Source organism: Cyprinodon variegatus, unplaced genomic scaffold, assembly GCF_000732505.1.
Source record: "Cyprinodon variegatus isolate N-32 unplaced genomic scaffold, C_variegatus-1.0 Scaffold1202, whole genome shotgun sequence".
NCBI lineage: Eukaryota > Metazoa > Chordata > Actinopteri > Cyprinodontiformes > Cyprinodontidae > Cyprinodon > Cyprinodon variegatus.
In genome coordinates, this window is record NW_015151655.1 from 28265 (window position 1) to 41010 (window position 12746).

General features: G+C 36.4%; 1 protein-coding gene across 2 annotated transcripts in view; it reads right to left on the bottom strand.

The window, feature by feature from the left end:
* Window positions 1-12746, bottom strand: part of yes1 (YES proto-oncogene 1, Src family tyrosine kinase) — a 35283-nt gene that overhangs the window by 13230 nt on the left and 9307 nt on the right. The window contains exon 2 of one of the 2 annotated variants that reach the window (XM_015401280.1): window positions 2104-2413. In XM_015401280.1, coding sequence (XP_015256766.1) covers window positions 2104-2401 — 298 coding nt within the window. In that variant the 5' untranslated portion in view covers window positions 2402-2413. The remainder of the gene's footprint in view (window positions 1-2103; window positions 2414-12746) is intronic. The other variant, XM_015401279.1, reaches the window with a different exon arrangement.

Here is a 12746-nt window from a genome sequence, read left to right on the forward strand (position 1 = left end):
GTCTCCAGACTGATTAGCGAGTGAAATCTTGAAAGCTCGCGAGATCAGGATGGTCTCACGAGGCTAGCAACCAGCCCCTTTGATAAGCTGGTACAGACATAGATGGCTGTAGCTGGACGGGTATATAAGGATAAAGAGAGGATATATGGGACAAAATGCCACTGAGAAGAAATGGATATTAAGACAACACAAGGCAAGCTTAATAATCTAGTACTGTTTGTGCACAAGACAATCTATAATACTTTACCCACCAAGCAAAAATTGGTTGAAAACACAACATAATGGGCTCTATGCACAGCTCCACTACTTCCTGAATTTAAAGTAGCTCCTTTGTTTTCTGTCTTTCATTACTGGACGAACTGATTAATCCAGGTGTGTCTGGCCAGTTACTTAGGTCATACACACTTGGAATAATCAGTGCATCCAATCATGAAAGACAGGAAACAAAGGAGCCTCCTGAAGTTCAGGAAAGGGTGGAGTTGTGCATAGAGCCTATTGATGTCCAACTGGCGTCTACATTAGGTTAAAAAGTGAAAGGTTAAAAGTCGTGATTTTCAGAAAGTCTTTTCAAAATGTTTTTAATGTCTATTATTGGACTAAAGTGGGACTAAATCAGACTGACCAAACAGACCAGTTTTCTACAAGTATTTCTGGACTAAACAAGTCTATGAAGGACCGACCAGATTTAGCCTAAAAACCAACGTCTAAAAGACGTCTGGTGTTTGAGTGGTAGGAATCAAGGAAAAAAAAACCAAAAAGAACCTTTAAGTTAGGGCCACTAGATAAGAAAATGTTTTTTTTTTTATTGCATTGGACCTTTTATGATAAATTTTTAAATCTGGTTTTAAAGGGAACCTAATATATTTCATTTTAAACATTTAGGATAGGTCTATGGGTGATGTAACACAAGTGTGTTATAGTTTATACATTTTTTATAAAAGTTTTGCACAAAAACAGTTTTAGATCATGAATTTTCATCTCCTCAGATCTGATTGTTGTTTTTTCACGGCTTAAAATTAACATAGGCATAGCGGGAATAGTAGCAATATCTCATGCATCCCTGCAAATCCGGTTTCTACAACGCGGGAAATTCCCTCTTTAAAAAAAATCATGGCAATGTGTAATGTGGACGTTTTAGGATTTAAACGAAGAAGATCATCTCCACTACTCACTTTAAAAAAAAAAATCTTATCAGACGCTGGTTCAAGTTGCTTTGACACTTCAACACTCTAGATGCTCGGCGCACTGGTTGTTTATCTGCTCTGTTCTGTACAGTAGTGGCTGATCCCCTTTAATTCCTTTTTAAACATCAATATTTGTACTAAAATATTCTTTCTTTCCAATTTGCTGACATTACGATCTAAAGAGAAGCATCATCTCCTGGTCACACCCTGTAATTCAAATGCAAGGGCCATCTTGAACGGCTGCTACTGTAGCTACAACCTGAGAGCAGCTTGGTTTTATTTACCTTACAAGTTGGAAAAAATATTTTAAACACTTTTAAACATCATATTAGAAGTCAGTTCATCAGGATTATGATCCCAATAAAATAAGGTGACCAGATTGCTGAAATCAAATAATGGGACATTTCCAGCACATAGATAAAAATAATGCATACCATTAAAATTGTGATGCTGTTATCTATTTTTATATGTTTATTGATATTTTAACAAATACAATGTAGGAATGTGTCTTTCTAATAGATCTGGCAGCAGATGGGGCACAAGTTGGTTTATGTCTGCTCATGGCACCTCCTGCTGAAAATCTATTTAGGCTAAAAAAAGGACTATCAAAACACTATCAGGATGGGCAATCTGCATGTTATTTTATCATGATTGAAGGTTTTTTTGGTCTTTTTTGTCTAGAAATATTACGTTACTATGCACCTTTAACGCTCTTTGATCTTTTTCTTTAACTCACCCAACAACTCAGCTTTTAAAATTAGCTGTAGGGAGAGGTGAAAAGTTCAATAAAACGAATTCTGATAATTGCTTACCAAAGGCTTTGAGAGCTGATTTTATTTATTCAAAAACATACGTATTAAAAATGCAAACTAAGGTTGTGATAGGTAGAAGTGGTTCTACAGAAATAAAAACGACTCACTAGAGACGGCACCAGAGAAAGAGTTTGACATGGGACCAGTGAAGGATGTTGACACTCCTCCAAAAGGAGTCATGGCAGAGGAGGAGCCTCCAAATGGCGTTAGGGCTTGGTTGAAATTCACAGCTGCAGAGTTGGAGGAAGATGCTGGACCCTGATTCTGCTGCGTCTGCGTTGGTTCCGGCCCATAATGACCGGCGTGAGGCACAGAGGTGGAGGTGTTGGGGTCAGACCGTGAGGAATTCTCAGTCTGATATTTCATGGTGGGGCCTTTGTCTTCTTTGCTCTTCACACAGCCCATCGTCTCAGCCTGCATAGAGAGAGAAAACAGAGACCAATTTAAAACAACCAGAATCCATATAACAGAACAGCATAGCATGAAGGGCTATAAGAGGAGGAGCCTGGATTAGAAATCGCAACATAAGGTTTACAGATGGAGGAACAAATGTTATGAAATCAAAATGTAATGACCTGCTATTTCCATGTTAATCATTTTGTTGTTGCTTTAACCAATAAGACTTTAAGCCCCGTTGTAACTGGGACATATGGTGAATACTAAATCTGCTTTGATTCACCATTTTGTACATCAACACGAACAACTAATCTGTAGACATACTTAGGTCTAAACTAAAGAAACATCATGTGGAAGTTTCTATGCTTTACAGTACAAAGTAAGAACAATCCTTCAATTTCCTTCAATTTTTCTCACATACAGCATAAACCTTCGATGCAAAATTAAATTGAAGCATCAGGCCACTCCACTTGTAAAAATATTTCCAAGAAATATAAGCATGGCTTATTTTTTTACATGTGGAAAATATGTGCTCACAAACACAATAACATTTCTGGTTTTACAATCTATATCAAATGTATCAGCAGTTTAGGTTATCGTTTTTGACAAATCTTAGTCCAGTCCTGTTTTCTTTAGGGAGCAAATGCTTCCTACTTTCATATCTCAAATGAAGCCATAAGTGCAGTATCTTCTCACAGGTACAGACATGCACTTTTCATATCACTAGTAGGAATGGTTTGCTGAAAGTCCCACAATAGCATTTTAGGATTTCAGGAGACTACTTGTAGCATCTTGCTGTCAGGGTGAACTTAGATGATTAGACTTGAGGAAATTGGCAGCAGCTTTGAATGTTCAGCAGTGGTTTCAAAAGTACACACATTTATTAATTAAGTAGAAGTATAGATACTGCAGGTTAAAAACACACTGGTAAAAAGTTGAAGTATCAAGTTGACCTCTTTACTCAAGCAAAAGTGAAAAAGTATGTGCTCCAAAAACTACTGAAAGTATAAAAGTATAAAGTAACCTTTAAAAAAAAACAGCCAGATGCCACTATATGAATTGAAAGCTCAATTTTTTGACTATTTTGAAAAATTCTTTGAGAATGTGTCCGACCTTTAAGACATTACAACATCTTTTTCTGAATCCTACATTGTAGTATGGCATTTACATTTCACGTTTACAGTTTGAAGAACACCTGCTTGCTTCTGATGATTTCCTTTAGCTAACCAATGAGTGTTTGCGTTATACGACTCCTCCAATTGCACTAGTTTTCACTAGAAATAAAGAGCCAACAAAGCCCCATCTTTCAGCAGAAGCTCTTTATGCTTGTCACTACCCGATTCGTCCCGGAAGCACGATCCGTTCTGCACATGCGCTATAAGCTCATTTGCGCATCCAGATATACATGCAGGACATTTTCGATTTTATTTTGTTAAAAATACCCAAATGACATATTCCCTCCCCTAAGATAGTGAAGGCACTAAAAAATAATATGTTATTAACAATATTTTTACTGAGAAATGAAATGCCTTAAAATCCTTTCTGTTTTATCACTCATCTCTTCCTGATCTACAGCGGAAATGGGATCCTACCTTAATTCGGTGGCTAACTTTTTCGGCTTTGGATTTAAATATGTCACATTCTTGGTTTGTTAGTTCCTGTTTTCTTGGTTTTCCATGTGTTGTCCTCTGCTGCCCTCTTGTGTCCTGTTTCCCTAGCTCTGTTTTCTATTCTGCCCTCACCTGTTTTCAATCCCCTCGTTAGCTCTCTCTTTGTTTCTGTCCCCTTTAAAAGCCTCCCTCTTCAGTTCCTGTTTGCTGGATCCTCGTCAAATGTCTGTCTGCTTTCCTCGTCTCTCTCTGGCTCCTAGAGTTTGGTTTTCCCCTGATGTCTCCCTGGTTCTGGTTCGTTTGTAATTTCTGTTGGATTTTTGATTCCTGCCTCAGCTCCTGTGAACCTTATCAAACCCACTTAAATTCACCTCTGCCAACTTGCCTCTGCATTTGGGTTCTCAAACCAACACCACATCCTGACAAAACATAAATCTAGTCTTTTGGAGTTTTATGTTTTCATTTCATTTAAACCTTATGTTATATAGTGCGTAATCTAAAGAAGGAAACAACTAAAATGAAGATAAACATGGTCAAATTTTGCCAGACTGCCCTGAGCATGTTGGATGATGACGCTAAAGTTAAACGAAACAAATGTAAAAAGCATAAAAATTATCTCACAAAATTCATAAAACATTTTTTAAAGATGTGTATTAGCATTCTTTAGTGAGTTAAGGATAGAAATAAGTAGTTTGGGTACCATAATAACTACAATACATCTGTTCGCGCATGTGCAAAACGGATCGGGCATTCTTCTTCGTCCCTACTCTAGGGACTATATGTAGAGCTCCCCCTACAGGTTTGGTGGGAGACAGTTCACCTTGTGGGAAACAGTATACACTCAACGGCCACTTTATTAGGTACACCTGTCCAACTGCTCGTTAACACTTAATTTCTAAGCAACCAATCACATGGCGGCAACTCAGTGCATTTAGGCATGTAGACATGGTCAANGACGCCATTTTTGGTGGAAAAGGCGTAGTGTAAACAACCGCAGCATAGCTAAACGAAGGACTAAAGGCCCGTTTACATAGCAGCCTGTCCAAGATAAGTCATTACAGTTAACATAAGCCTGAAAACAGGGGCGGATTTATTGATATTATTAATTATTTATTAAGTATTTTGTACGCATGTTAAACTTACTGCGTGGCCACGAAGTAGTATTTCGTGCGCACATTATACTTATTGCGTGCCCGCGAAATACTACTTCGTGCGCACGAAATACTACTTCGTGGCCACAATTAAACATTTTTTTTTACCATGTCATCAGAGGGTACATTGTAGCATGGTATAAACAGTTCATGTTTGCAGTTTGAAGAACACCTGCTTGCTTCTGATGATTTCCTTTAGCTAACCAATGAGTGTTTGCCATATATAACTCATCCAATTCCACTAGTTTTCACTAGATGTGGATGGAGCCATGATTTGCATTGGATGGCGCACAGGACGTGAAATAAACATTTATAAACATTAAGCATAACCCAAGAGTAAAGAGTAACATTTGCTTTAAAAATGTAAGGAATAGAAACTACAGATACTTGTGTGAAAATGTAATGAGTAGAAATGTAATGGAGTAAAGTATATATACCAAAAAAGTGTACTTAAGTACAATAACAAAGTATTTGTAATTTGTTATTTGACACCTCTGGTGTTCAGAAACTGTAGACTTTTAGATACAGTAAAAGGCTAATCTAACTTATTTAAGCCATATTAAATGCTTTTACCAGACTCATAAACTGCTTGAATATCATTTCTTTAAGACTAAGACACCATTTTTGATATTCCCTCAGCGTTCAATGTAGTTTTACAGCTAGGAGATGATCTAAATAAATGTCTGAGGCTCAAATGAGAAAAACGCTTCTTCAAAATGCTGAATAAGGATGTTCTAACCATGTATACCTAAAGTGGCGCATGTGTAGTTTTAGGCCATTTGAGCTATTTCAACTGGGAACATTTTCATACCTACCAAAAACTCCAAGGGCATGTACTCGGGAGTTTATTACTTTCATTTTTCTGTAGTTGAGTTAGCGTTAGCTTGCATGACCGGCTCCGTGATACTGGTTTTCCTTCAGTATGAGCGCCACAAGCGTCACGTCATGTGACTAAGAAAACGTAACGGGATTGGCTGGGTGTTGGACACCACAGTTTATTGCTGATGTCTGTGACCTGAAGTAACCCTTCCCTTTTTACACTGAATTAGACGCCGAATTTAAAACAGTGAAATTGAGCCAGTTGAATCTCAGGAGGCTGAAAATATTGAGTTTGAATTTTGAAAGGTTGGATTTTTTTTATATGCAGATTTTTTTAACACTGAAAAATTAAATTGAAAAATAATTATTGAAAATGAAATGTAATCACTTTGAAATAGTAATGTGAATTTTTAGCTTGAAGAGAAAATAACAAATGCAATTTCAACTGTGTAGAAATAATGACAATGAATTTTTTTTAGGTCAAAAATGTGTTCTGAATATATTTTAACACAGAGTACAAACATACAACATTTAAATTTCAGTGGCATTTTTAATTCAAATTCCAGCAACACAGATTCACTTCCATATGTTCAGATCATTTTATTATTTGGTCCACTGTGACAGTGGACTCTGGACAAGGAAATTTTCAGGATCATTAAGTGGAACCTTAATATGCACCCCAAAGAAATTTGTAATCCTTATATTAGTGAATTTTATATATTGTTTTTTTTTTTTTTTTTTCAAAATCATTCAGCCCTACTATTTATTCAACTTTTTGTAATTTATTTTATGTTAATTTTTAATCCTATCATATTTCAGTATCATTTAACCAAATNTGTGCAGCCGACAAATCTGCGGCAACTGTGTGATGCCATCATGTCAATATGGACCAAACTCCCTGACGAATGCTTCCAGCACCTTGTTGAATCTATGTCACGAAGAATTGAGGCAGTTCTGAAGGCAAAAGGGGGTCCAACCCGTTACTAGCATGGGGTACCTAATAAAGTGGCCGGCGAGTGTATATCAGCAGCTTATAGCCTGGTTCAATGTATATATGTACGTTTCCAGTTTTTTTTTTTTTATTAAGTGGTGGCGGCTTATAGTGAGGTGCGCTCTATAGTCTGGAAAATACGGTAACTGATTACGATTATTTTTTTGATTCATATGGTGTACACCTAAGTAATAAATAACATCTGCTTTAAAATAAATTTCTGGCTGTATTGTAATGTTATTAATCTCCTCTAAAGGATGCTGTATTTTTAAGTGTAGCCTCACTGTTTTTTGCAAGAGAAGTGATGCCAGAGTGACAGGATGCTAGAGCAGAATCATAAATCAATTGAGAGTCTGTTAAGGATTATATGGTGACAAAGAAGCAGATTGCACTTTATGAAATTCTATTTGTAAATATCAAAACTGGATAATGTTCTTAGGTTATTATATAAATGGTGCCTATGTAGGCATGCTGCCTTGCGGAGTAGTGTAACTCCCCTGCTTGGCTTGGAGGGTGAGGAGGTAATTTTAGAATTATGGAGGACATAACGCAAAATAAACACGGTAGATAAAAAAAAAGCTGTTGTGAGTTAACGCACTAAATAGAGCTAAGTTTTAACATTCCTCTTAGAGCAACTGAACTACCACTTTCAAAGCACTGCTCCCAAAACTGATTGTTGGAATAAAGCAAAGTCAGAGCGACATACCCTTTCTTTTACTGACAATTTATCATCTCTGTATATTGAAAATCATAAATGTTTGAAATATTTTTAGGATTACTGTTTTTTATACATAAAAAATACACTGATTAATATGTAAGAAAACATGTTTTTGTTTAGTCAGTTTTTAATACAGCTGGAAAAATAAATAGCTGAAATTAGATTTCTTTTTTTATTCAGTACATTATCCAAAAAACATTTAGCCCTTCATGTTATAGAACGATCCTCTAAATACAAGAGAAAATGGACTCTGGACAAGGACATTTTCAGGATCATTAAGTGGAAGTGGAACATTAATATGCACCCTAAAAAATTTTGTAATCCTTATATTATTGAATTTTATATATTTTTTCAAAATCATTCAGTCCTACTATTTATTCAAATTTTTGTAATTTATTTTATGTTAATTTTTAATCCTATCATATTTCAGTATCATTTAACCAAATAAAAAAAATGCTATTTTATGTTGTCAAAAAGCTTTTTCAGACAGGTATATTACGTTTGGATTTTATATGAATTTAATACAAAGTAGCACATAATAGTGAGGTGGTAGTTCTTGCATCCTCAGCTGTTAGCTTCACTGTTAGCTAAATTAACATATTTCAGTAAATGTATATAACATTAGACCACGCCCGCTCCCATTGTGAGCTTTTGCCACCCTTAGAAATAGGATCCATATCATAATCCACCTTCTCGCTCTTCCAAACCTCAAAGTGTTGATAACAAAATTCTTTTAGTTTTTTAAATATCCTATTAAACATCCCCTTCCATTTATGACTTAAAAGTTAAAAGCACTTTAGATAATTCCGCCAAGTTTAATCTGATATCCCTAAAAACAATCTAGAGCAATTAATTAAAATAAATAGAACACAGCCTCACTTAAAGGTATTGTGAAGGATTTTCTCGAATGTTTTAAAAGACCCGCCCTCTCTACTTTAAAAAAAAAATGTGAGTGCAAGAGCATGAAAGAATCCATTTCTCCTAGTGCGCAGTCTGTTTAAAAGTTGCTGTTCTTATAGCTCACACAAACCTCCTGTGTCAGAACGTACCCCGAAATCCCTCAATCACTATGTAGAGCGGGGATTTATAGTGAACTCAGTTGACTGACGGTTCAGACAGATGATCACTTCCCAGTGCAGGCAGTGCGCGGTGCCTGCGCCATCTTTATTATTAGTTGCCGCTGTAGGGTAGCGACAGCCTATGGTGACAGCAAATCCCATAATGCTTTGCGTAGAGAGCTCTCCGCGCAAAGCATTCCGGGATATACCTGCCTCTTCTGAGGCCTTTTTTTCTTTTCATACACTTCGTAGACACTTTTTCTCTTACAACCCTCGGCCATTTTTTAAAAGAACAGAGAAGAACCGTGAGAAGCTGAGATTCAATGACTGTCTGAAACCGTAGATCACCACACATATACACCTGAAGGTGTGCATCCACAGAAAAAGATAGCTAATGGGACAAACTTATAGGATGGCCTTATGTAAACATATCACCAGAATGATTGACAATTAGGGGGACCACTTATTTTGATAATCCACCCGGAAATAAAAGATCATCCTCTATACATTTAAGTATAAATGCAGTTGTGGAAAGACAAAAAGGTTTTTTTTTTAAACAAACAGCATCATGAAGAACAAGGACCACAGCAGAGAGGTCAGGGATGAAGGCATTGCAATGTTTGCAATGGGATCAGATTCTAAAACATTGCCCCTATATTAGGATTAAATAGTGCATTTTACAGTAAGAGGAAAGCTGTTTTTATAAGAAAGACATAAATAGTAATGTCTGAATTTTGCTATTAACTATGATGAGAACACAGCAAATGTGTATGTGGAAGTGAGTTGTCTAGTCGGATGAGACTGAACTTTTTAGCCGCCATAAAAAGCACTCTGAGTGGCAGAAAACTAATACTAGACATACCACCCTCTTAAAGAAGCGTGGTTGTGACAGCATCATTCTGTGGGGATGCTCTCCAGCAGGGAGAGCTGATGGATGGAGCTGAATATAAAGGAACTCTGGAGGAAACTTGTTAAAGGTCATAAAGGCAGGACACAAAGGACATCGCTCGATCCGACAGAGCCGCAGCTAGAGGAGAACGGTTCAGGTCAAAGCTTATTCATGTCAAAGAACAACCCAATCAAAATTCAGACAACTTATATAACCGTGAATCTGTGCCGAGACTTGAAAATTGATGTTGCCCTCCAATCTGACTGAGCTGGCTGGGTTTTGTAAAGAGGAACGGGAAAAATGGCAGGCTCTATCGGTGCAGAGCTGGAAGAAACATTTTCTAAAAGAGACTTTCACCCAAAACAGACAACAGTAATTATGATAATTTAGACATTTTTGGCCATAATCAATCAATAAATCCAACTAAGGGATTAATCTCAACAATAGCTATATCCTCAAACAATTATCTAAAGAACACTATTTTAATTTCAAAAGGCTATTTTTACAGAAAGTATATATATATTTTAAGCTGCAAAATATAGAGGATGCTTTATCAGAACTTATAAAGACTTTATTATATTTCAAAGGCAGGTTTAAAATGTACATTTGAGTAAAACATTGTTGCAAGACCTTAAATAAAAAAGAAGACAGAAAAGAAACAGTAAGTATGTTAAAGATAAGTGATAATTACAGTGGAAAAAATATTTTACAGCTGATTCTAAAAGTTCAGGATTCTTCTTTAATCAAACATTATTTTTACAGATCACCCCTGACAGTCTAGCAACCCTGAACAAGGAAACCAAACCACTCATGAAACCAGCATCCTGAATCCTTCAGCTGAGTGTATAATGTGTTTAAAAGAACAAACTAGACAAAAGGGGCTATTGACTAACATGGAGGAACACTGGTGAGACTGGAGAGACAAAGACATCAATGCATTTCACAGAGTCAACATCATGCATCTATTACTTAAAGAGCTTCTCTTGGTGCTGCATTCTGCAGCAGTGGCCTTGATGTTGGAAGGGTGTATTATGTCTTAGCTGTGGGAGGTGCATAATCAAGAGTTCACCAAGTTCTCTGGATAAAATGCCAAGTAATTCAACAGAATGGGCACCTTTTGAAAAATATAAAGCAGTTTAAAGCACTGATAAAAAGTCAAACGTTTTCACTACATGTTACAGCAATGGTTTGGTTTAAGAAACTTGTTTTAGAATCAATCACTAGAGATGTTTCTAAATAACAGATTTCTGACACAGATTTTCTACAAAGGGAATGAAGTTAGTATGGTAATAAATTTCATGTCTGACTTCAGAGGTGCAGCCAACATGCTGAGAATGTTGGCAGAGAAAATAGACTTTCTGTGTCTGAGCCAGACCCTCCTTCAGCCTCAGGATGAAACAACTACTTATGAAAGCTGAATAAATGGTTCATCCTGTCATCGACAGTGGTGGTTTGGTCTAAATCTCATTAGCAAACAGATAAAGTCGGTTATTTTTACTCAGAGAAAGACTTTCCTGTCCTTACATTAAACCAAAATCTTACTGAATTAAAAAAAAAAGTAATACTTATATTTACCTTATCTTGTCTACAAAGATTAAAAGCTTATATTAATATAACGTATGGGTTCTTTGTTAAATAGTATAAATAGATGAAGGTTGAAAAAAGACTTATGATCCATCTGTTATATCACTTGTTTTATAAAAGTTAAAATCAATCCTTTGCTAGTAGCTATCTATATTGAACAGCAGTGGGGTTAGTAAAAACAGATCGACAATGTATGCAATTCCAGTACCTTTTATCTCACTTTCTGTTAACCTTCTGGTCGAAACACATACACAAAAACTCGTAAAGCGACTCAAAAAAAACACATGTTAAAAGTAACCTATGCTTCTGGGAATTAATGGATGGGACTTAAAGGGTCAAGCTTATAGAAAACACGCCTGTTGATAAGACCATTAAATACAAATCAGAAACATGTAACTCTTAAAGGTATAGTGGAGAATCTTTACAAATTCTGCATTTAAAAAAAAAAGCACAAGCACAACCCTGTACACGCTCCAGAGAGGGAATGCCTATTAAACTTGCGCGAGAGCGTGCACAAGCCCATTTCTCCTCGCGCGTGCTCTGTTTAAAAGTTGCTGTTTGCATCGCTCATACAAACTTGTTTTCCAAAAGAAGATTTGCAATTTTTCCACTATGTCAGACTCACCACTGGTAGGTAAAAATGGGGACGAGCACGTAGGATGGCCTTATATAAACATATCACGAGAATGATTGACAATTAGGAGGACCGGTTATATTGATGATCGACCCGGAAAAAGAACATCCGCCACTACACCTTTAAGTACCAGACAAATGCTGAGAAAAGAATGGGCAAAGTTGCTAAAGTTTAAATTATTACGTGCAGTACAATACATTAGAAAAAGTTAATGTAGTTAACATCAGTTATTTATTGACATTATATATGACTTGTCTCCCACTGTCTTGAAATTAAATCAGAGGAAACCCATTTTCCAACTTTTTTCTATCTTATAAATGCAACTGAGTGAGAGAAGAAGTCAATCCACCAATAGAAACACAACAAATACAAAGGCCTTTATGTTTGGAGATATTGCCCTGTGGTTCAATAAAACTAAAATCCATAAAAAACATTTACATTTGAAAGAAAACTGAGGAAGCTTGCAACCCTGAGAACACCATTCAAGCCATCAAATGTGGGTGTTTCATCATCACGATGTATGTACTTTGCTCCAAGACAGACTGGTGCAGTTTGTGGACCTCGTGAAACAAGACACCAGTTCAGAGGATACAGCTTGGACCAAACCCTGAATTCTAATTAGGTGTGTCAGGTGTGACAGCAGCAGAGCAAATAGGCAAATAAATAATGATACACACAAAACCACAATAAAACATCAAAAAAGACAAAACAAGCTATGTACATTAGAATAGACTATACAGCAAAGAGGAAACCACATCTCAGAAAATAAATCTGTAAAAAAAAAAAAAAGGCCAACAAGTCTGACTTTATAGAGCTATATAGGAAAATATTGGATATAATGGCTGTGCCAGAGGCAAAGAGCGTGTCACCATTATATGGAGGCCCTAGTTCTTGTGCATC